Source organism: Oncorhynchus nerka, linkage group LG7, assembly GCF_034236695.1.
Source record: "Oncorhynchus nerka isolate Pitt River linkage group LG7, Oner_Uvic_2.0, whole genome shotgun sequence".
Classification (NCBI taxonomy): domain Eukaryota; kingdom Metazoa; phylum Chordata; class Actinopteri; order Salmoniformes; family Salmonidae; genus Oncorhynchus; species Oncorhynchus nerka.
Window position 1 is genome coordinate 63,813,009 of NC_088402.1, and position 26,198 is coordinate 63,839,206.

At 41.9% G+C, this 26,198-nt stretch overlaps 2 protein-coding genes across 2 annotated transcripts; both read left to right on the forward strand.

Annotated features, from left to right (window-relative positions):
• Positions 1–230: 230 nt before the first annotated feature.
• On the forward strand, positions 231–6,771 carry LOC115132170 (src-like-adapter 2). The gene is made up of 8 exons (XM_029664495.2): positions 231–891; positions 1,921–2,057; positions 2,935–3,034; positions 3,164–3,250; positions 3,348–3,451; positions 3,564–3,713; positions 5,143–5,275; positions 5,395–6,771. The coding sequence occupies exons 2-8, from the start codon at positions 1,967–1,969 to the stop codon at positions 5,507–5,509; spliced, it is 780 nt and encodes a 259-aa protein (XP_029520355.1). The 5' UTR covers positions 231–891; positions 1,921–1,966; the 3' UTR covers positions 5,510–6,771.
• A 179-nt stretch (positions 6,772–6,950) lies between these two features.
• edem2 (ER degradation enhancer, mannosidase alpha-like 2) lies at positions 6,951–17,543 on the forward strand. Its single transcript, XM_029664497.2, has 11 exons — positions 6,951–7,170; positions 8,697–8,807; positions 14,588–14,627; positions 14,739–14,844; positions 14,969–15,094; positions 15,254–15,465; positions 15,629–15,770; positions 15,880–16,004; positions 16,087–16,231; positions 16,324–16,445; positions 16,572–17,543. Exons 1-11 carry the CDS (start codon positions 7,064–7,066, stop codon positions 17,046–17,048), a joined length of 1,713 nt encoding a protein of 570 aa, XP_029520357.1. The 5' UTR covers positions 6,951–7,063; the 3' UTR covers positions 17,049–17,543.
• Positions 17,544–26,198: the final 8,655 nt, after the last annotated feature.

A 26,198-nucleotide genomic window follows, 5' to 3' on the forward strand; every position in this document is an offset into this window, starting at 1 on the left:
GCAATTGCTGATGACTCACTGATCAAGTCATTGATGTAAAATGTCTCAGAGTCTGTGTCGATTACTACTGCCACACCGACAGCTCACTGCTGCTACTCCCTGTTTATTATCTATATATAGTCACTTTACAAATGAACTTGACTAACCTGTACCCCCGCATATTGATTCGGTACCGGTAGCCCCTGTATATAGACTTGTTATTATGTCATCTTTTTTTGTTACTTTTTGATTTGTTTTTTTAAACTTTAGTTTATTTAGTAAACATATTCTTAACTCCATTTCTTGAACTGCATTGTTGGTTAAGGGCTTGTAAGTAAGCAGTTCACGGTAAGGTCTACACCTTTTGTATTCAGCGCACGTGACAATTTGATTTGATTTATTGTTGAATACAACCTTTCTTCCTTTCTCTTTGTGCCTCCCTTTATCTTTGTCTTCCCTCCCTCTTCATCTCCCTCTCTTCGCTCTGTCTTTGAAAGTTCAGGTCTTGTTGAAACAGGAAACTGAGTGTCTGAGTAAGAGGTGAATATAAACCCCCCTCTCACATCTCTCCACTCAGATGTACTACAGAGCACTCTGCTGTGCTACACCTACAGAGCCTCCATCTATCACCACTGGCGCCTTTCCCCATTGGAACATCACAGAGGAGGAGAACACTCATTCTCCGTTGGTGTCTAAAGGACTCTCACACAGATTCTCAAACACGCACATGTCATACTCGCATTACACGTGAATGTTACCAGCAGTGTGAAACACCCAGACCCACTGGACTCGACCTCTGGGCCTCACTGGGTTATACCTCTATCCCTGCGGTACTCTACAGCTCTGACATCAACTCATTCCACAGCATCAGAGTGCTGCTGATCGTCACCAGAGCCACAACAGGGCAATGCTGTGAGTATTAACTATTTTTTAAGCTGTCAAGTCTAATTGATCTCACTGTATTTAATGTACATGCAAAAAGTTTTTATTCGACCCTGATTTAACTTATTAAGAGCATGTTTTTTTTGCTTTAACAGAAAGAGGACAATGTCACATAAATATATAGGACAAACTGATCTTATATGAAGACTTTATAAATATCTTTTGTATTTTTTATTGTCAAGCCAGATCTATACCCCTGCTGTGTTTCCTGACTCCTGGTTGGCAGTCTGCTGTGGTTGATAATGGTCATCTGTTCTGTATGTTATAATGGAACATTAGATGATTCCTTGTAGCTCAGTTGGTAGAGCATGGTGCTTGCAACACAAGGATAGTGGGTTTGATTCCCGGACCACCCATACGTAAAATGTATCCACTCAATGATTGTACTACATGAAATGTTCAACTTGTGCAATAACACACTGGTACTGAGAACCGGCACCTCACATTTTCTAATGCTTGAGTACTGACACTTCTTATAGAATATTGGCTTAGAAATATGGCAGATTTCCAGCACCCAAAATGAGTACTGTTACCTTTTTTACCTTTAACACTTGAACTAGTTTGCACGTTAAGTGCATTCGTGTTTACATCAGTTAGAGAGTGACACACAAAAGACTGCATGTTCTATCATTATGTATTCAGATGAAAGCCCCTTATTTTCCTTGCCAACCAGCACTCTCGACACTCCAGCAGCCCATGTGTAAAAACAAGAATTTGGTTGGAAACTAAAGGGTGTTCAGAAGAAGTGTGGTTTTCAACTTCCTCCCTCTCTTTGTTCAAGTTATCGCTGATCCAGCTTTCTGACAATAAATGGAGAAAGAAATGACATACAGGGCTATTTGAAATGCCCTTAATAGTGTTTGTTTTGATATATGTTATCTGACATAAGTTACAATGAATTGTGATTGATGCAACAGTACATCAAGAAGACATGACGCACACCCAGATGTACCTCAGTAACCAAATGGGCTACTAATCCATACCTGTGATTCCCTCCAGCCCCCAGAGTTCTCTGGTATCCCTTCCATAAGAGCTCCACATCGCCATGGGCAGTGGGCCCAGTAAAGAGCATCAGGGATCCAGCACTCATGCAGCCTTGCTGGGCCAGGAAGAGCTCGCTGAGCCGGTCATACTGGGTAAGGCCTGGACTCTATGTCAGATTGAGCACAGGAAAGGATAAGGCTCTGGGAAACAAGCCAGTACTAGCATATCTCAGATGGGCAGTGTCCCCAAAGGTCAATGGCTCTGGGTTTGTCTGGACTGAAACCTATAGGCCAGGGAATTGAAAATGTGCACGACAGCTAGGTCCATTTTAAAGGACAATCACCGGATGGCCTGCATCTGATGCAAATGTATAGATCAAAACAATGTGACCAATATAATGATGAAAAAATGTAGTTAGTGTTTCTGTACATACATGGTGTGATGATTAGCCCCTACATTAAATGTCACCGTAGTTGGTGTGCAGAAAAGAGAAGAAGAAAACAAGCCTACTGGCCTGGTCTTCTGTTAAACCACAAGAGGTGTGAAAAGAAAAAAAGCAAGAAGCGAAAGACCTATATTTAGAAGTGGTGTGACCAGGGACCAGGTGACACACTCTGGACTCTGGGGTAGACGTAACATAGTAAATGTAAATCTATGACACTCCAATTTGTATGATATGTTACATTTTGTATGGTATGAATTAATTTGTGGATGTCCATCATCCATTTCATATGACATGTTATGAATAACCATTCATATAATATGTTACATATTGCAATTCGTACAATATGTTATGAATTGTCTATGAGACCAGGCTGGGTGACAAAAGTCCTACTTTTTGAGCTGTCACTCAAGATGTTCGTTTATGAAGATCACAGTAATAATTTGTAATCATTTATTTTTTGTAACTTGGAAAGGTCTAACCATGAATACTCAAGTGTGAATTGAAAGCATACATGTACATGGTTTGAGGTTCTTATAGTAGAGTCAGAGTGACAGTCACTTTCCTTGTCTCTGTATTGTCCATAGAGAGCAGCAGGTATGTGGTAGTGGCCCTGTATAACTATCCCACTGGACATCCAGCAAACAGCAGTATCCGCGCGGGAGAGAGAATCAATGTGCTTTCAGAGTAAGAAACCATACCCTCTACCTACAACTACCACAATTACTACTACAGTTATTACAACTGTACTGTGCTTTTTCTATAAAACCTATGTATCTCTTTTATGTGTTTCTGTGAATGTGCATGTCTATGTAGCGAGGGGGAATGGTGGAAGGTGAGATCCTCTGCCACAGGCAATGAGAGCTACATCCCCAGCAGCTACACAGCCAGGGTGTACCACAGGTGAGTCTGCTGATCCATCTGACTATTCTCCTTTGGAGCTCTATTTACATGGATCTGTCTTTCTATTTCTAACTCTTTCTCTATTCTCTTTCTCGAGGTGTCAGTATGAGGGTCTCAGCAGAAAGAAGGCTGAGGAGCTCCTGTTGCTGCCCAACAACCAGACTGGCTCTTTTCTGGTCCGGGAAAGTCAGACCCGCCCTGGTGAGTTTAGTTCACAATCAAATGCTAACAAGAACAGGGAAAGCAGCTTAAAGTTGTAATTGATAAACCCGAAGGGATACAACTGAAGTATGGTGTACATGATCCAATCTAGGTGCCCACTCCCTGTCAGTGCGTAAAACCAGTGACCAGGACCGTTGCTCAGTCAAACACTACCGGATCCAACAACTGGAGAACGGCTGGCACTTCATCTCCCCCTGCCTCACATTCCCCACCCTCACAGCCCTAGTGGACCACTACTCAGGTCAGTAGAGGTGGTTCAAGCGTATACAGCAGTTTAGAACATGTTGAATGCTGTAGATACAACTTTTCAAACCCTTTTGTGTCCAACCCACACATTTGAACCTCTGTACAAGGAGTGGTGGAAAAGGCACCCAATGTGTCATACTTGAGTAAAAGTAAAGATAGCTTAATAGAAAATGACTCAAGTAAAAGTCACCCAGTAAAATGCTATTTGAATAAAAGTCTGAAAGTATTTGGTTTTAAATAAGTACTTAAGTATCCATAGTAAATGGGCTCCCAAGTGGAGCAGCGGTCTAAGGCACTGCATCTCAGGTGTCACTACAGTCCCTGGTTCAAATCCAGGCTGTACCACATCTAGCCATGATTGAGAATCCCATAGGGCGGCGCACAAACAGTGTCGTCCTGGTTTGCCCAGAGTAGGCAGTCATTGTAAATAAGAATTTGTTCTTAACTGACTTGCCTAGTTAAATAAAGGTTAAACTAAATGCAATTGATAAAATATACTTAAGTATTAAAAGTATAAATCATTTCAAATTCCAATATTTTATTTACAGAGCCAGGGGCACACTCCAACACTCAGACATCGTTTATAAACAAAGCATGTGTGTTTAGTGAGTCCGCCAAATCAGAGGCCGTAGGGATGACCAGGGATGTTCTCTTGATAAGTGTGTGAATTGGACCATTTTCCTGTCCTGCTAAGCATTCAAAATGTAACAAGTACTTTTGGATGTCAGGGAAAATGTATAGGGTACAAAGTACATTATTTTCTTTGGGAATGTAGTGAAGTAAAAGTAGTCATAAATGTAAAGTACAGATACCCCAAAAAAACTTAAGTATTTTTTTTTTTGGAGGGTTACTTTTTCTCCCCAATTTCATGGTATCCAATTAGTAGTTACAGTCTTGTCTCATCTCTGAAATTCCCATATGGAGTCGGGAGAGGCGAAGGTCGAGAGCCGTGCGTCCCCCGAAACACATCCCAACCAAGCCGCAGTGCTTCTTGACATAATGCCCACACAATGCCCACACAATGCCCAACCAGGAAGCCAGCCGCACCGATGTATCGGCGGAAACAACGTGCACCTGGCGACCGTGTCAGCGTGCACTGCGCCCAGCCCGCCACAGGAGTCGCTAGTGTAAATTGGGACAAGGACATCTCTGCCGTCCTAACCCAGACGACGCTGGGCCAATTGTGCGCCGCCCCATGGGTCTCCCGGTCGCGGCCGACTGCGACAGAGCCTGGACTCGAACCCAGAATCTCTAGTGGCGCATAGTGCCACTCGGGAGGCCCGACTTAAGTATTTTGACTTAAGTACTTCACACCACTGTGCACAGGTAGCAGTGGGTTGAAAGCTGGGGGCATCTTCAGTCATTGTACTGTAGTATTCATGTGAAACCTGAGTTGCAACAGACTGATTTATGTTTCCTTCCAGAGGTCACTGATGGGCTGTGCTGTCTGTTGGGGGAGCCTTGCTTCATCCAGGGGTCCAACAGCATTCCTGTGGCTACTGGCCCAATACCCATGGCCGTCAGGAAGTCCACCCTCAACTGGAAAGATGCGGACAGGTGAGGTCATGTACTGTTGTCGTAATAAGATGCCAGTCTCTGTGTATGCATGTCTGCCAATAAATCTATTATTTATCAGCATTTTCTCACTAATGGGTTTTCTCTCTATCTGTCTGCAGCTCCATGATTTTTGGCAAGGTCAATGAGGATTCCCTGGTGAGCGAGGGCCTGAGAGAGGCCATCAGTTCCTACCTCTTCATGACAGGGGACTGCAGCCAGAAATGGGACAGCTGAGACTGGAGCTGTCCTCAAGAGAGACAAATAGTGAGATACACAGACTAAAACGGAGAGTAAAACGGAGCAAGGAGCTTACCTATTGGGGCAGAGGGTACCCGAGGACCATATCACGTGGCCATGAACCTAGTGGATCTTGAACATTGTTGAGGGAACTGGGATTCACAACTCAACCACTGCAGACAACCATTGTTCTCAAAGCGATGGTTGTCAAGTGCTGACATTGCCAAGCAGACGAGGCCCATATTTGCTTGGATTCATGATCAGAAGACATTTTTAGATCCTGGAGGCAGACTAAAAAATAGTTGACAGAAATAAGGGAGTAACTGTGCCCATAGGAACACAGTGTTCTAAAGAGATCATGCATTCAAACTGATTACAGCTTGCAACATGGAAATGAGATGATGATCCTCACTGTGTCAGATTGTGTACATGATCTCTAATGTTAAACTAGAACAGTAGGTCTAAAGACAGTGACACGATATGTTGCCATTTATTATGGTTTTTGAAAAGCTGCTAACTTCATAATGAAATGTTCCATTCAGCCTTTACTCGTGATTCTAAGTAACCACCGCTGATTGCAATGTTCTTTACAGAAAGTAGTGTGATAGTGAGGTATACAGCCCTATATATGAAAGGCATAACCACCTGCATGTTTCAAATAGATCCCCTATCATCAGTAAACAGGCTATTTGGTTGGTTTTGTTGAGCTACCTTGAAAGAAAGGAAATGTTTGTTGTATGGGTTTCCTGTCCTGAACAGAAACACCTTTTAGCTGTTGCTTGTTCTCCACCGCACCGCAGTATAACTTTGACACAGGATATGGTCAAGGTGCAGTGGAAAAAAATATAGTGTGGCAGAGACAGCAGAAAGTTATGATTTGTGCTGAAGAGCATCTCAAAGCTATGTGTAATATTGAAGCAATAAGGCAAGAGGGGTTGTGGTATATGGCCAATATACCATGGCTAAGGGCTGTTATTATGCAAGACGCATCACGTAAGCGTATTTAGAAAAGTACAAATAAATGTTTCATTCCCATGGTGTACTGTCTCATACCACAGCTTTCAGCCAATCAGCAATCAGGGCTCGAACCACCCAGTTTTTAATATGGTATAAAACACTTAAATGTTCTTATGTGGTTTCATCAACTGAAATAATAGACTATATACATTATGTGCTCAATATTGAGCTTTGTGATCAATACAAGTTGTGGAAATGTTTTCTTTACTATCCTACATTAAAACATTTAATGTTGAAACATTTTTCTATATATATATTTTTTTCTTCAAATCAGAGAAGTTTAAACAAATAACCAAATGCAATTTAAAGAAGATTGAGTGGAAATTGCAGTATCATACTGTAGCTTGTGTAACATCGCTACCTGCTGGAGGAAATGTGTAGGTCGTCAGGTTGCGGAAGACTTCAGCACCCACGACGCACGCGTCATGTCTATTCAATTTACTTCCTGTTAGATATCCCTAGTGTGTGGTGGTGTTGCATTTGATAATTTAATCAGTGTTTTTAGCTGTTATCCTAGCTATACCTCGTTTATTCATGCTTAGGTTGCTGTGCACTACTATTTTGTGCGTAATTCACGTTTTTACATTGATCAGCAATGCGAAAGGACAAGAGTTTACAGAGCTGGAGATGGCACACTACAGGTACAGTAATGACAATCTAGTGACGTTAGGCTTTTATCACACGTCTGTTAACTAACGTTATGTTGTAACTCTCAAACTAGGCGATATTATGCCTTCTCCCTACAGTTTTCAGGCATTGGCTAAGCCCAAGACTATCTCATGTGAACTACAATCTCGATGCTGTGTTTAAGGTTTCGTCGGATTTCGACACATTATCCTTCAAATAAAAAATATTCGACTGCTTCCATCCGACGAAACTACACTTCCCGAGTTACGTTTACACACAGATGTTCGGCGCACTCGATATAGCTAATCAGCACAGGTGGTCGCTTCTTGTTTTACGTCTGTTTTCATAAACAAGTGCTGTAACGTCGAGATATGGCCGCGTGAGAACACTAACCAAAACAAGGGTGTGTAACAATGTCATTTTTTTTAAGGATTTCTCGCTGATAAGGTCCTAAAACCGTACCGCAAGTGACGCGTGTTCATGTCCAGATTGAGTATCTGGTCTCTTAACAAACCCCCTGTACAGAAGATGCCTTTTAAAACACAAATCAAACGAAGTGGTTTTATGCACATGCTGAAATTAGAATGCAAAAGGCAGTGAATGAGAGAAAACAGACGGGCTGCTAGCGTCAATGGCATCATGCGCTTGAATTGAAACTGAACGAAAATATAAAAGTAACATGCAACAATTAAAAAAATATTTTACCAAGTTAAAGTTCATAAAAGGAAATAAGTCACAATTAAATAAATTCATAATTCCCTAAACTATGGATTTCACATGACTGGGAATACAGATATGAATCGGTTGATCGCAGATACCTTAAAGAAAGGGCAGGTTCTTGGATCAGAAAACCAGTCACTATCTGTAACACACTGTTGTACACTTCGTCCAGAGCATCCCAAACATGCTCAATGGGTGACATGTCTGGTGAGTATGCAGGCCATGGAAGAACTGGGACATTTTCAGCTTCCAGGAATTGTGTACAGATCCTTGTGACATGGAGCAATCAATGCATTATTATACTGAAACATGAGGTGAAGGTGGCGGATGAATGGCATGACAATGGGCCTCAGGATCTCATCACGGTATCTTTGTGCATTCAAATTGCCATCAATAAAATGTTATGTTCGCTGTCTGTATCTTATGCCTGGTTTTCTGATCCACGCTCTTAACCTTTTTTTAAGGTAGTCTATGACCAACCGATGGTTATCTGTATTCCCAGTCATGTGAAATCTATAGATTAGGGCCTAATTTATTTATTTCAATTGGCTGATTTCCTTATGAACTGTAAGTAAAATATTTTAAAATGTTGCATGTTGAATTTCTATTTTGTGTTCAGTGTAATTCCAGCGTGTACGTGCTCGTTCACACATGTAAAACAGTATTATTTTTTAAATCAGCTTTTCATTAGATTTGGGCTTTAGTCTAGTAAATTGTGTAATGGAACCGAATCGTGATCAAGGGCTAGGATTAGTCATAGGGTTCCGCTTGATCTGCTCTTTTAACACCTTATCTACTTGGTTTTGTTCTTTCCTGACAGGGAGAAAATCAAGTCCATGTTTTATCATGCATACAACAGCTACTTGGATCATGCTTATCCATATGACGAACTGCGGCCCCTGACCTGTGATGGCCAGGATACATGGGGCAGGTATGACTGTTGCCTCTGCAGTTGTTTGACAATAAACCAATGTTGTAATTTCCTGTGAATGACACAGCCAAGACTAATACCTGGACAATCAATAGCCCAAACCACCTGAAACCTCAGTGTTTTCCACTAGCACCGGCTGTCCTATACACTCATTTTCAGCCGGGTACTTTTTCCACTTAAATAAACTAGGCTACTTTTCAATTCGCAAGTCTGGGGGAAAAAAGTCGGCCGGGCCCACTCCCGCTAGAATGAACTATATCAAATATTTTGGATATACTGACACGATACATGTCTCTCTGCCCTACCAATGGGAGTTGTCCACAAAGGGGCACAGCTAGCTCCCTCCTATCCTTTCTTTGGATTGTTGGATACATCTCATTATTGTAATCCTTTTTTAAATATTCTTTGAGGGTTGTTGATGTCAACCGCCTGTATTCAATGGATAGAGATGCTGTACTACTAGCCTCAATCCATGAATATGCATAGCCATCTCGAGACAACTACGATATCGTGTTTTTTCTCAAAGTTTCCGGGATGTCACGTGTCCTACTTATATCAGTACACTCGTAACAACTTAAGCATTATGAAACTTCTATTTGATCAAATAAGCCATACATTTTTCGGTTGACCAAATTCAACACTCTCGTTGACCTCCATACAAAAACTCCTTGCTTTGTGTGCGACACAACGGGAAAAATGCAACCTGATGGAGTGAGACTGATTTTCTGCCGAGTTGGGCCTCTCTCTTCCTTGTCCTCTCTGCGATGCCATGGACATACTATGTAGATGTATGATTTATGCATCTCCTAGTGATCTATTGATTGGACAGGCACCTGTCTGCACAAAGTGAGCGATGACAGGGAAACACTGCTGGTTTGACAGTCTGCTGTCTGTCCTGCCTCCCGGTACCTGGGTGTGTTTGTGCACATGAATTTATTTTATTTGGTGTGTTTCATATGCAGCTACGAAGTGCTGGCGCATAAGGCTTACTGTGATTTGATTGACTAACAGCAAGCTTGACTAGTTTATAAATGCTGTCGAACTGACTGATAGACTTTAATCAATCTCATACATCCTTGGCATTTATAAATCATACAACTACATAGTATGTCCATGGCATCGCATTGGGACAAATAAAATAAAGATCTCGTTTGTATTTTCGATATGAAGTCCATCAGGCCCTGCCAGACAGTGACGTTAAAGTAAGTGACTCGTCAGTAGCTGTTGATTTGGCTCCCTAGTTTGCATACGTGTAGTTTTTTGGGACAACTATCTGCAGATACAGTATATTCACACCCCTTGACTTTTTCCAAAATGTGTTACATCCTTAATTTAAAATCGATTTAAATGTAGATTTGTTTTGTCACTGGCCTACACACAATACCCCATAATGTCAAAGTATTCAACCCCTTTGTTATGGCAAGCCTAAATAAGTTCAGGAGTAAAAATGTGCTTAACAAGTCACATAAGTTGCATGGACTCACACTGTGTGCAATAATAGATTTTAACATGATTTTCTAAAGAATTCCTCATCTCTGTACCCCACATATACAATTATCTGTACGGTCTCTCAGTCGAGCAGTGAATTTCAAACACAGGTTCAACCACAAAGACCAGGGAGGTTTTCCAATATCTTGCAAAGAAGTGCACCTATTGGTAGATGGGTAAAAATAAAAACTGAGGATGGACCAACATTGTAGTTAGTCCACAATACTAACCTAGTTGACATGGTGAAAAGGAAGTAAGCCTGTACAGAATAAAACATATTCCAACACATGCATCCTGTTTGCAACAAGACACGAAAGTAATACTGCAAAAAATGTGGCAAAGCAATTCACTTTTTGTCCTGAATACAAAGTACCACTCTCCATATTTTCAAGCATAGTGGTGGCTGCATCATGTTGTGGGTATGCTTGTAATCGTTAAGGACGGGGGAGTTTTTCAGGAGAAAACTTAAACGTAATGGAGCTAAATACCGGCAAAATGCTAGAGGAAAACCTGTCTCAGTCTGCTTTCCACCAGACACGAGGAGATTAATTCACATTTCAGCAGGACAATAACTTAAAACACAAGGCCAAATCAACACTGGAGTTGCTAAGCAAGAGAACAATTTACCTAGAGTGTGCGAGTTAGAGCTTTGACTTAAATCTACTTGAAAATATATGGCAAGACCTGAAAATGGTTGTCTAGCAATGATCAACAACCAATCTGACAGAGCTTGAAGAGTTTTGAAAAGAATAATGGGCAAATGTTGTACAATCCAGATGTGGAAAGCTCTTAGACTTACACACAATGACTCACAGCTGTAATCCTGCCAAAGGTGCTTTCTTCTACAAAGTATTGAGTCATGTATGATACTTTAAATATTTCTGTATTTCATTTTCAATGCATTTGCAAAAAAGTAAACAACAAAAACGTTACAGCCTTATTCTAAAATGTATTAAATCGTTTGTTTTTTCCCACTCAGTCTACACACAATACCCCATAATGACAAAGCAAAAACAGGTTTTTCGAAATATTTGAAAATTGTAAAAATAATAATAATAATAATAAAAAAGGAAATCACATTTACATAAATTAAGTATCCAGACCCTTTACTCAGTACTTTGTTGAAGCACCCTGAGCAGCGATTCCAGCCTAGAGTCTTCTTGGGTATGACGCTACAAGCTTGGCATACCTGTATTTGGGGGGTTTCTCCCATATTTCTCTGCAGACCCTCTCAAGCTCTGTCAGGCTGGACGGGGAGCGTCGCTGCACAGCTATTTTCACGTCTCCAGAGATGTTCGATCAGGTTCAAGTCCGGGCTCTGGCTGGGCCACTCAAGGACATTCAGAGACTTGTCCTGAAGCCACTCCTGCATTATCTTAGCTGTGTGTTTAGGGTTGTTGTCCTTTTGGAAGGTTAACCTTCGCCCCTGAGGTCTTGAACACGCTCTGGAGCAGGTTTTCATGAAGGATCTCTGTACCTTTGCTCCATTCATCTTTCCCTCGATCCTGAATAGTCTCCCAGTGCCTGCTGTTGAAAAACATCCCCACACCATGATGCTGCCACCACCATGCTTCACTGTAGGGATGGTGCCAGGTTTCCTCCAGACGTGATGCTTGGCATTCCAGCTAAAGAGTTCAATCTTGGTTTCATCAGACCCAGAGAATCTTGTTTCTCAATGGTCTGAGAGTCCTTTAGGATCCTTTTTGAAGAACCCCACAGAGGAACTATTGAGCTCTGTCAGTCACTATCGGGGTCTTGATCACCTCCATGAACAAGGCCCTTCTCCCCCGATTGCTCAGTTTGGCTGGGCGGCCAGCTCTAGAAAGATTCTTGGTTGTTCCAAGCTTCTTCCATTTAAGAATGATGTAGTCCACTGTATTATTTGGGATCTTCAATGCTGCAGAAATGTTTTTGGTACACTTCCACAGATCTGTGGCTTGACACAATCCTGTCTCGGAGCTCAATGAACAATTCCTTCAACCTCATGGCTTGGTTTCTGCTCTGACATGCACTGTCAACTGTGGGACCTTTTCTATAGATAGGTGTGTGCCTTTCCAAATCTTGTCCAATCAAACAAACAAAAAAACAGAGACTCCAATGAAGTAGAAACATCAAGATGATCAATGGTGAAAGCACCAATTTGTAAGTCGCTCTGGATAAGAGCGTCTGCTAAATGACTTAAATGGAAATGGAAATGGAAACAGGATGCACCTGAGCTCAAGTTCGAATCTCCAAGTAAAGGGTCTGAATACTTGTGTAAATAATTGGCAAACATTTCTAAACCTGTTTTTGCTTTGTCATTATTGGGTATTATGTGTAGATTGAGGATATTTCATTTAATCCATTTTAGAAATGAGGCTAATGTAACAGAATGTGGAAATGGGGAAGGGGGCTGAATACACTGTATATGGTATTTTCAAAGATATGTATATAGGTCTACTGATTTAATCAGTGTTGACAATAGTGAACTGCTGCTTTCTGTGTAGCAAAGCCCATGGTTAACACCTGCTTCATTCTTCAATCATACCTGTATTGCAAATAGCTGAGAAAATGCCTTTTAAAAAGGAACCTTGAAGCCTGTGGGGTCAGTAGTTAAACAAGTATTTTTTTTTTATAAATTACATGCTGCAATTCACAAACAATTGCAAACACTTGTTGAAATTCTTTAACTAATTAAACTGTCATTCTATCTCTTCTCTTAACATGTATGGACCCAGAACTATTATTTTTATTTTAGAAAAAAAGTGCCCATCACACAATTTGGTAGATTTAAAAAAATAATTAAAAGTTATATTTCTTTTCAAGCTCCTTTGGGCTATTTACTTAATTGTTCTGTTTTAATACATAATTTGAATAACATTCAATTGTGGCAATTCATATCTTTCAGTAAAACACTTCAGTCTCGATAAGACAGGTTAAAACTTCTTAGGGCTGCAATCCCGTTAACGGGATTGATATGACAACAGCCAATGAAAGTGCAGAGCGCCAAATTAAAAAAACAGAAATCTCATAATTAAAATTCCTCAAACATACATGTATCTTATACCATTTTAAAGGTAATCTTGTTGTTAATACCACAAGTGTCGTCCGATTTCAAATAGGCTTTACAGTGAAAGCACCACAAACAATTATGTTAGGTCACCGCCAAGTCACAGAAAAATTCTGCCATTTTTCCAGCCAAAGAGAGGAGTCACAAAAAGCACAAATAGAGATGAAAATTAATAGCTAACCTTTGATGATCTTCATCAGATGACACTCATAGGACTTCATGTTACACAATACATATGTTTTGTTCGATAAAGTGCATATTTATATAAAAAAATCTCAGTATACATTGGTGCGTTATGTTCACTAGTTCGAAAAACATCCTGTGATATTGCAGAGAGACACATTTGACAGAAATACTCATCATAAATGTCAATGAAAATACAATTGTTAGACATGGAAATATAGATACACTTCTCCTTAATGCAACCGCTGTGGCAGATTTCCAAAATACTTTACGGAAAAAGCAAACCATGCAATAATCTGAGTATAGCTTTCAGACAACAAAGCAGCCAAAAAGATATCTGCCATATCAGGTAGTCAACAGAAGTCAGAAATAGCATTATAAATATTCACTTACCTTTGATGATCTTCATCAGAATGCACTCCCAAAGTGAATGCACTGCGCCTCAAAGCCTGTGGCAATCTGCCAGACCCCTGGCTCAAACAGCCCTTATGAGCCCCCACCTCACAGTAGAATCCACAAACAAGTTTCTAAAGACGGTTGACATCTAGTTGAAGCCTTAGGAAGTGCAACATAACCAATATCCCACTGTGTATTCAATAGGGGCTGGGTTGAAAATTGACCAACTGCAGATTTCCCATTTCCTGTTTGGATTTCTTCTCAGGTTTTTGCCTGCCATATGAGTTCTGTTATACTCGCAGACATCATTCAAACAGTTTTAGAAACTTCAGAGTGTTTTCTATCCAATACTAATAATAATATGCATATATTAGCAACTGGGAATGAGGAGCAGGCTGTTTACTCTGGGCACCTTTCATCCAAGCTACTCAATACTGCCCCTGCAGCCATAAGAAGTTAAAGGTTTTATGTTGTCTTAAATAGTCTTGACCATATTGTCCTAGGCGATATCCCCCCCAAAAAAACAATACACTGAATTCACACATTCAGTCTTTTAAATTGTGAATGCAATACCACAGCACACTTTTCCAATCTGAGATGTAAATTCAATAATTTTGCAGTGTATTGATTTGACTATGACGTTGCACCTCTCATTTCTTTTCAGTGTTTCACTGACTTTGATAGATGCCCTGGATACATTGCTGGTATGCACCTTCTTGTCATCATTATCTTATATTAAGTTTGTCATTCAACACCTGTGACAATGAGGTACTAAATGGTCTCCCAATCTTGTTGCCTCAATTTGCTTTTTTCAGATTCTGGGGAACCACACTGAGTTTCAGCGTGTGGCAACTCTGCTTCAGGACACTGTGGACTTTGACATCGACGTCAATGCATCTGTTTTTGAGACTAACATTCGAGGTGAGATTACAGGGAATAGGTTCAAATTTAAGCTATGAAAAAGTGTCATGCTCTTGTCTAGGAGATGTATGTAGGCTTTTAGCTGTGTTTGTTGGTTGTAACTGAGCTGGGTTTCTGTCTGCAGTGGTGGGTGGTCTTCTCTCGGCCCACCTGCTGTCTAAGCGTGCTGGGATGGAGGTGGAGCCTGGCTGGCCTTGTTCTGGACCCCTCCTCAGGATGGCTGAGGACGCAGCACGAAAACTCCTCCCTGGTGAGCCGTCTACATGATTAGATTTATTTTATTATTGCATCTTCCAGATGCCCAGGACACACATATGCACACTAACATATGGCCATATGGCTCTGACATGGCATTTGCCTGGCTCTGTTTATGACCAGACTTAGGCTCACATTTTCTTTTCGTCTGCAGCGTTCCAGACGCCCACAGGGATGCCCTATGGCACAGTGAACCTGCTTAGAGGGGTGAACCCTACAGAGACCCCTGTCACCTGTACTGCTGGGGTGGGCACCTTTATCCTGGAGTTTTCAGCTCTTAGCCGGCTCACTGGGGACCCCGTATTTGAGGACGTGGCGCGCAAGGCCCTCCGGTCACTGTGGAAGACTCGCTCTGAGATAGGACTGGTGAGTCGGCAAAAAGAGCTGCCGATTTAGTCCTGTGACAATCTGTTTTATGCTGTCCTCTTTTGATTTGTGTCATATTCATACAGTAGATTTATTGAAACATTTAGATTGCTTGGTACACTTTGCCAGACCCAGGGACCTAGGAGCTGTTTCTTTTTTCCAGGTGGGGAACCACATTGATGTGCTCTCCAAGAAATGGGTGGCCCAGGACGCAGGTATAGGGGCCGGTGTGGACTCGTACTTTGAGTACCTGGTGAAGGGCTCTATCATGCTACAAGATGAGGAACTGCTGTCAATGTTCTTAGGTATTATTACTAGTTTATCATCAGACCACTTGATCATGTGGTAGATGGATACACAGTTTACATTGCAAGCACATTAGTAATAGATGTTTATATTTTTGGGCATCCACAGAGTATGACAAGGCAATTAAAAACTACACCAAGTTTGATGACTGGTACCTGTGGGTCCAGATGCACAAGGGAACGGTCTCTATGCCTGTTTTCCAATCACTGGAGGCCTTCTGGCCAGGGCTACAGGTAAAATACATTTCTCATTTTGCTTATCTACTGTATTCCCTCTTAACTGAGAAAATCTCATTTGTTTGTGTGAATGTTTCAGAGTTTGATCGGTGAGCTGGACAGTGCATTGAGGACTTTCCATAACTACTACACAGTGTGGAGACAATTTGGAGGACTGCCGGAATTCTACAGTATTCCACAGGGGTACACTGTAGACAAGAGAGAAGGATACCCTTTACGGCCAGGTACCAGACAAAACCTGCTCACTTACAATAGTGCATAAGGGTCATACTGAAGATTTCTTGGTATTTGTATTTTGCTCCTTTTCTTGTTTCAGAGCTGATAGAGAGTGCCATGTACCTGTACAAAGCCACTGGTGACCACACCTTTCTGCAGCTCGGTCGAGATGCTGTGGAGTCCATTGAGAAGATTACACGAGTCCCCTGTGGCTATGCCAGTGTGAGTGGTTTACGCTCCTCAAGACTCCGCTGGATAGCAAATACTTACTTATGACTAATCAGAATGTTCCGTACAGAAGTTGTTTGTGATTGAGAATTGTTTTTGTTTTTCTACCTCCTCCCTCAGGTGAAAGACATCAGAGATCACAAGCTGGACAACCGCATGGAGTCCTTCTTCCTGGCAGAAACCATCAAGTACCTCTACCTCCTGTTTGATCCAGATAACTTCCTTCACAACAGTGGCCTGGACTTTGAGCTGGGCACTGGCCCCAGTGAGGACTGTGTTTTGGGGGCAGGGGGTTACATCTTCAACACAGAGGCCCACCCGCTGGACCCTGCTGCCCTTCACTGCTGCAGCCGCAAGCAGGAGGAACGCAGAGAGCTGCAGGACATCCTCCTTAACCTATCAGAGCCCCTCCCCAGTCCACAGGATACCCAATCACAGGAGACAGACAGTGAGACCGAGCCACCTGTCATGGATCCTTCAGAAAGTATAGCACTGAAGCCTGGGAGCAGGAGGAAAGCCCCTCTCCTCTCCTGCCCTATGCAGCCCTTCAGCGCACGGCTGGCTGTCATGGGTCAAGTCTTCACAGACGGCACATGACATGGACTTACAAATGTTTTCACTTTTTGAAGATTACACTTAAAGATGGAATCCATCTCGCCTCCGTCTGCCCCACGGTCGTTTTTTGTTTTTGTCAACGAAGCAGAGATGGGGAGCAGATATTCTATGTATGATAGTAACAGGATATACAGAAAGTTTGAGCTACTATTTTCATTTTACCCATAGACCAGTCATTACACTAATGCTAGTTAGCATGGGCTCGCGAAACTACCTCTAACTTCCTTACTGGACACAGAAACATAAGAATGGTATTGACGAGTTCATCGGAATCTGGGGAAGTGGATAAAGGGCATCATTGCCAAAATCCTGAAGTATCCAGCTTTTAACTGAACACTGAAAATTAAAGATGATTTACTGTGGTTTTCATTCTACAAAATGCTTTCTGATTCATGGCATTGCCCTTGGTTTCTGAAATATATTGTAATATAGGCATGTGGTTAGGAAAAGTATGAATAAATAATAGTATGCATTAAACATTTTCATACTCAAGTGATGGAACCAAGGATGTATATAAACTCTTGATTACTAAGTGTATTCGGAAAGTACTTTTCCACATTTTGGTACAGTACAGCCTTATTCTAAAATTGATTAAATAATCCACACACAATGCCCCATTATGACAACGCGAAAACAGGTTTTTAAACATTTTTGCAAATGTATAAAATAAATAAGAAAACCACACCTTATTTATATAAATCAAATGTGCCGAATACAACAAGTGTAGACTTTACCGTGAAATGCTTACTTACAAGCCCTTAACCAACAGTGCAGTTCAAGGAGAGTTAAGAAAATATTTACCAAGTAGACTAAAATAAAAATTAATAATAAAAAGTAACACAATAACAAGACTATGTACAGGGGGCACCAGTACCGAGTCAGTGTGCGGGGGTACAGGTTAGTTGAGGTAATTTGTACATGTAGGTGGGGGTGGGGGTGAAGTGACTATGCATAGATAATAAACAGGTTAGTTGAGGTAATTTGTACATGTAGGTGGGGGTGAAGTGACTATGCATAGATAATAAACAGGTTAGTTGAGGTAATTTGTACATGTAGGTGGGGGTGGGGGTGAAGTGACTATGCATAGATAATAAACAGGTTAGTTGAGGTAATTTGTACATGTAGGTGGGGGTGGGGGTGAAGTGACTATGCATAGATAATAAACTGCAGCAGTGTACAAAAAGAGTGGAGGTCCATGTAAATTGTCCGGTGGCGATTTGATTCATTATTGAGCAGTCTTATGGCTTGGAGGTAGAAGCTGTTGAGGAGGCTTTTGGTCCTAGACTTGGCGCTCCGGTACCGCTTGCCGTGCGGTAGCAGAGAGAACAGTCTCTAACTTGGATGACTGGAGTCTCTGACAATTTTATGGGCTTTCCTCTGACACCACCTATTTTATAGGTCCTGGATGGCAGGAAGCTTGGCCCCAGTGATGCCGAGCAGTTGCCATACCAGGCAGTGATGCAACCAATCAGGATGCTCTCAATGGTGCAGCTGTAGAACCTTTTGAAGATCTGAGGACCCATGCCAAATCTTTTCAGTATCCAGAGATGGAAAAGGTGTTGTCGTGCCCTCTTCACAACTGTCTTGGTATGTTTGGACCATGATAGTTGGTGATGTGGAAACCAAGGAACTTGAAACTCTCGACCCGCTCCACTACAGCCCCGTCGATGTTAATGGGGGACTGTTCGGCCCGCCTTTTCCTATAGTCCACGATCAGCTCCTTTGTCTTGCTCACATTGAGGGGGGGATTGTTTTCCTGGCACCACACTGCCAGTTCTCTGACCTCCCTATAGGCCGTCCCATCGTTGTCGGTGATCAGGCCTACCACTGTTGTGTCGTCAGCAAACTTAATGATGGTGTTGGAGTCGTGCTTGGCCACACAGTCGTGGGTGAACAGGGAATACAGGAGGGGACACACCCCTGTGGGGCCCCAGTGTTAAGGATCAGTGTGGCAGACGTGTTTTTGCCTACTCTTACCACCTGGGGAGGCCCGTCAGGAAGTCCAGGGTCCAGTTGCAGGAAGGTGTTTAGTTCCAGAGTCCTTATCTTAGTGATGAGCTTCGTGGGCACTATGATGTTGCACACTGAGCTGTAGTCAATGAACAGCATTCTCACGTAAGTGTTCCTTTTGTCCAGGTGAGAAAGGGCAGTGTGGAGTGCCATTGAGTATTCATAAGTATTAAGACTCGAAATTGAGCTCATGTGCATCCTGTTTCCATTGATCATCCTTGAGATGTTTCAACAACTTGATTGGAGTCCAATTCTATTGATTGGAGTCCAATTCTATTGATTGGACCTGATTTGGAAAGGCACACACCTGACTATATAAGGTCCCACAGTTGACAGTGCTTGTCAGAGAAGAAACCAAGCCATGGGATCAAAGGAATTGTCCTTAGAGCTTTGAGACAGGATTGTGTTTGTGGCACAGATCTGTTGAAGGGTACCAAAACATTTCTGCAGCATTGAAGGTCCCCAAGAACACAGTGGCCTCCATCATTCTTAAATGGGAGAAGTTTGGAACCACCAATACTTCCTAGAGCTGGCCCCCTGGCCAAACTGAGCAATCGGGGGAGAAGGGCCTTTGTTAGGGAGGTGACCAAGAATACGATGGTCACTCTGAAAGAACTCCTGAGTTCTTCTGTGGAGATGGGAGAACCTTCCAGAAGGACAACCATCTACGCAGGACTCCACCAATCAGGCTTTTATGGTAGAGTGGCCAGACAGAAGCCACTCCTCAGTAAAAGGCACATGACAGCCCTCTTGGAGTTTGTAAAAAAGGCACCTAAAGACTCTCAGACCATGATAAACAAGATTCTCTGGTCTGATGAAACCAAGGTTGAACTCCTCGGCCTAAATGCCAAGCATTACATCACGTCTGGAGGAAACCTGGCACCATCCCTACGGTGATGCGCGGTGGCACCATCCCTACGGTGATGCGCGGTGGTACCATCCCTAAGGTGATGTGCGGTGGCACCATCCCTACGGTGATGTGCGGTGGCACCATCCCTACGGTGAACGCGGTGGCACCATCCCTACGGTGAACGCGGTGGCACCATCCCTTCAGTGAAGCGTGGTGGCAGCATCATCCCGTGGGGCTATTTTTCAGCGGCAGGGACTGGGAGACTAGTCAGGATTGAGGGAAAGATGAACAGAGCAAAGTACAGAGAGATCCTTGATGAAAACCTGCTCCAGAGCGCTCAGGACCTCAGACTGGGGCAGAGGTTTACCTTCCAACAGGACAATGACCCTACGCATACAGCCAAGACAATGCAGGAGTGGCTTCGGGACAATCCTCTGAATGTCCTTGAGTGGCCCAACCAGAGACAGAGCTTGAGAGGATCTGCAAAGAAAAATGAGAGAAACTCCCCAAATACAGGTGTGCCAACCTTGTAGCGTCATACCCAAGAAGACTCGAGGCTGTAACCGCTGCCAAAGGTGCTTCAGCAAAGTACTGAGTAAAGGGTCTGGATACTTATGTACATGTGATATTTCAGTTTTTAAACCTGTTTTTACTTTCATTATGGGGTATTGTATGTAAATGTAATACATTTTAGAATAAGGATGTAACGTAACAATGTGGAAAAAGTCAAGGGATCTGAATACTGATGTTTAATTGAAATGTACGGCTTGCATCTTATCCGCTCATTCTTCCCTCGTCATAGTTTGTACATCTCAATTGTTTATATTGCTTATATAGGTCTATCTTATTAATCATTTTAGACAGTGTTGGAATTATTTAATTGTTTTGCTTACTTTGTGTATTATAATTAGCTCATGTGCTTTTCTCTTCGAGGAGCGGATACTATATGTTGTTGGGTCTGTAACCATGAGGAGCGGATACTATATGTTGTTGGGCCTGTAACCATGAGGAGCGGATACTATATGTTGTTGGGCCTGTAACCATGAGGAGCGGATACTATATGTTGTTGGGCCTGTAACCATGAGGAGCGGATACTATATGTTGTTGGGCCTGTAACCATGAGGAGCGGATACTATATGTTGTTGGGCCTGTAACCATGAGGAGCGGATACTATATGTTGTTGGGCCTGTAACCATGAGGAGCGGATACTATATGTTGTTGGGTCTGTAACCATGAGGAGCGGATACTATATGTTGTTGGGTCTGTAACCATGAGGAGCGGATACTATATGTTGTTGGGCCTGTAACCATGAGGAGCGGATACTATATGTTGTTGGGCCTGTAACCATGAGGAGCGGATACTATATGTTGTTGGGCCTGTAACCATGAGGAGCGGATACTATATGTTGTTGGGCCTGTAACCATGAGGAGCGGATACTATATGTTGTTGGGCCTGTAACCATGAGGAGCGGATACTATATGTTGTTGGGCCTGTAACCATGAGGAGCGGATACTATATGTTGTTGGGCCTGTAACCATGAGGAGCGGATACTATATGTTGTTGGGCCTGTAACCATGAGGAGCGGATACTATATGTTGTTGGGCCTGTAACCATGAGGAGCGGATACTATATGTTGTTGGGTCTGTAACCATGAGGAGCGTATACTAAATGTTGTTGGGCCTGTAACCATGAGGAGCGGATACTATATGTTGTTGGGCCTGTAACCATGAGGAGCGGATACTATATGTTGTTGGGCCTGTAACCATGAGGAGCGGATACTATATGTTGTTGGGCCTGTAACCATGAGGAGCGGATAATATATTTTGTTGGGTCTGTAACCATGAGGAGCGGATACTATATGTTGGGTCTGTAACCATGAGGAGCGGATACTATATGTTGTTTGGTCTGTAACCATGTTTGCCAGTGACAGTCTCTTCCCATTCAAATATTTTTTTTCAACAAAGTTCAGTAATGACCCAAGTAATTACAGTTGACATTGCTAGGGTTGTTTTTATTTGCGCAGTGCGTTGGTATATTGTCTAAAAGTGGGTCAACGTGATTGTATTTTCCTTCCTTTTAAGGCCTAATAAAATACTTAATTGCAGTCTTCAATGTTTTTGTATGGTTCAGAAGTCCAAACTCATGGTGGCATTCGCCATTGAAGGAGAATTGCGGTTCTTATCAACTTGCACAAATTCACATAAAGGAACTTAAACGTTAGCTGTTTTACATGGCACATATTGCACTTTTACTTTCTTCTCCAACACTTTGTTTTTGCATTATTTAAACCAAATTGAACATGTTTCATTATTTGAGGCTACATAGATTTGATGTATTATATTAAGTTAAAATAAGTGTTCATTCAGTATTGTTATTGTCATTCTTACAAATATATATAAAAATCGGCCGATTTAATCAGTATCGGCTTTTTTTGGTCCTCCAATAATCGGTCGACCTCTAGTTTTGGGCGGTAAATCTCGGTAACCAGGTTCCCGCCATTCAATCCTAACGCACGTCATGCTCCAGTCATTTTAGGCATGGAAATGTATTACTTACACAGGCCGAGTGTCTGCAGATTATCGCTCCTCCCTTGTAGTTGATTGATGAATTAACGTCACTAATTTGTACAGAACTTGCCTCACCTGGTTGTCTAGGTCTTATTTGAAAGGAAAAACCAAAAACCCGCAGACACTAGGCCCTCCATGGATTACAGTAGAAAAGACTGTTCATCGTTTTAGTAATAAGGTTCAGTGTGAGACAGTATATATATAATATGCAGTCACAGAATCCAGACATTATTCAATAATATTCTAAAATGGATTTAAGTCAACTAAATGTATTGAACTTAGTTTATCATAAGACACAAACTAAATGCAATAGTTATTTGTATTTTCCTGCAACTTTCTGAAACGGTGAAGGAATGCACCTGTGTGTGGTGCGCGTGTATGTCTACACTTTGTGTAGCTGTTAGCGATGATGCTAATGATAACCTTCTCCATTTAAATGTTAACTACAAAGTAACCTTTGCCTACCTGGTATATCATAATTATTTGCATCAATCCAGTGGCCAATTGATTTCCAAACTCTGAAATCACATGACTGCTACAGAAACATTTCTAACCAGTGCTGATGGCACTTACATTAAAGGGTAACTACTTCCAAAAATATAATTGTATTATATTTTTCCCAGACCTTTCAGTGGTCTCTGGAATTCTTGTTGACTTAGAATATCCTTTTTATTTATTTTTTTAATTAAAAAGGTGTGATTTTGAGACCCAACAACCTGAAAAAAGAAGGAAAAATGGACACCTGGAAAAAGAAGACAATGGAATTTGGGATAAAACGGAGTAAGGCAGAAAATAAAACTGATGGCATAGGGCCCTGTGTACAGTACCATATGTTGTCATAATCTCTGTTTGTTACGTACACTGTGCTCTTTCTCACAGTCCTCAGACCAGAGTTCTCTGGCCACCAGCCCTCTCAGACACCGTCTGCCCCAGTCCATGAAGATTGTTCATGAGATCATGTACAAGGTGGAGGTGCTCTATGTGCTCTGTGTGCTATTCATAGGCCGCCAGAGGAACCAGGTGAGAGCCAGGTATCTGGAGTTTACAACAGTTGGTTTGGAAAAATGGGTTCAATTAGTAACTGAGATTGTCAAGTTTTTCTTAGCCACTATGCTTCTGCAGTACTTGCTCTTTGGGGGTTTAGCCTGGGTATCTACAATGCACTTTGCAACTGCTGTTGTAAAAAGGGCATTATCAAATAAATGTGATTTGATTTGTAAACGTATCGTGCCTTGTAAACAGGTTCACAAAATGCTGGCAGAGTTCAAACTGATTCCAGGACTTAACAACTTGTTTGACAAGCTGATCTGGAGAAAACAAACATCTTCCCATGTCCTCCATGGCCAGAACCAAAACTGTGACTGCAGCCCGGTAAGAACACCCCTCCGCTCTGGGACTGGGTCAATGGGCACGTTCACACTGCACCTTAGGCCAGGGTTAGCGCTGACTTTTCGGTGTTAGCCCCAGAAACTCGGTACCAAAATAGCCAATGTGAAAAGCATCACTTTCACTTAATTTCAATATGCTTGTGACGCCTGTAATGCGTTCTGTACGTTAATTCAATTCATAATATTGAATCCTTCCATCTGAGGATAAAAAAAGAAAATCCTTTCATCCATGCAATAAAATTGGTTGCTATGCAGACTGGCTAATGTTTTTTCACTTGGCCAACTAAAGCTACAAACTCTACAGCTGGAACGGCAGCAAATGCTCAATTTTTTCCCCCTTGTTTTCATTGCTTTTCTATTGACATTTAATTGCATATGTCCATGATGATAATATTGTTGCATGATTTCACCTGGATCAGCATTCACAGTATTCTCTGGACAGCGATGAGATCGTTTTTTTTTTTTTTAATTAATTCCGACTTCGGACAGGCAGACAAGCATGGTTTATACAAACCATCACTGTTGGAATTCAAATGCTAGGCCAGAATCAAGAGGAAATACATGTTATTCTTGTTCTGAGAAATGAAGGCTATTCCATGTGAAAAATTGCCAAGAAACTGAAGATCTCGTACAATGCTGTGTTCTACTCCCTTCACAGAACAGCACAAACTGGCATAACCAGAATAGAAAGAGTGGGAGGCCCTGGTGCACAACTGAGCGAGAGGACAAGTACATTAGAGTGTAGTTTGAGAAACAGACGCCTCACAAGTCCTCGACTGGCAGCTTCATTAAATAGTACCTGCAAAACACCAGTCTCAACGTCAACAGTGAAGAGACGACTCCGGGATGCTGGCCTTTTCTTTAAAAAACAAGGACATTTCTAAGTGACCCCAAACTTTTGAACGGTATTGCATGTCAAACAAAAAAACAATGATTGCAAAGTTAAACAGACCATACAACTCGATGCGCAATGACTACTTTTAACAATTTCCACAGAAAATTTTAAAACACTTGAACAGTGCAGATGCAAATGACCCATCTGCACTGGAACTGCCCTCAGCTAAAACCTTATCCCTTCCGATGGACAACCTTCAAGTCCTGTTACATGTTTGGTTTCAGCTAAAACCTTATCCCTTCCGATGGATGACCTTCAAGTCCTGTTACATGTTTGGTTTCAGCTAAAACCTTATCCCTTCCCATGGACGACCTTCAAGTCCTGTTACATGTTTGGTTTCAGCTAAAACCTTATCCCTTCCCATGGACGACCTTCAAGTCCTGTTACATGTTTGGTTTCAGCTAAAACCTTATCCCTTCCCATGGACGACCTTCAAGTCCTGTTACATGTTTGGTTTCAGCTAAAACCTTATCCCTTCCCATGGACGACCTTCAAGTCCTGTTACATGTTTGGTTTCATTTCTGCTTCCTGTGTTAGTTCCAGACGTTTATGACCCAGATCAACAGCTCTCTGGTGGACTCCAACATGCTGGTGCGCTGTATCATCCTTTTAGGACGAGGTGGACACAAGGTTCAGGACTCACCAGATGAATCAATTAGTTATGTCCAACACACACAGGAGTGGCATCCTTAGTAACGTTAGGAAAGGTGCTTCACTTACAGCATGAGGCCCCTAAACGTTGTGTCCGTTCTCAGGATGTGTGGGTCTGTATGTGACACTGGGCCACCGGGGTTTTTTCTGCATAGAAAAGTCTTGGGCTGACCAAACAGTATAAATATTTTTACATTCAGGGTGGTGAAATGTTTTCAGTGTAAACTTAAAACAATTAAAAAGCAGAAAGTATGTAGAAAAGATAATGGGCCTATATATATTTTTTTTAAATGATCTTTGAAAACTACAAAATCACAAATATAAATGAAAGTCAATCTAAAATAAAAAGATTCTTTCATGAGTATTTTTATTATGACATGGGAGCACCACTAGCTTTAAAAACTGCAACATTGCAGGCAAGAGGGCCTCAGAAATTTCCGGTTAGCGCCATTGAGCACGTCCACCACCTAAGCCCCAATTTGATCCAGAAAAACCCCTGGTCTGTCTGACTCCTTCTCAGAGAGGGTGTTTGTTCATCTAATACACAGGTATCACCGCCACCCTCTAACTTACCTTTGTTAAGCGAATGAGAGAAAAAAAACAGAACAATTTTGAATCTGTCTTGTCTCTTTATTTAAGTGCTTTTACGCACTACATTACATGGATGTAGGCTATACAATGTATTATTGTTGACAGTGAACAGTCATGTTAAAGGACAGTTTAGTATTTCAGCTTTTAACAAGGCATTTTTTTATTTTTTTTTATTTTACC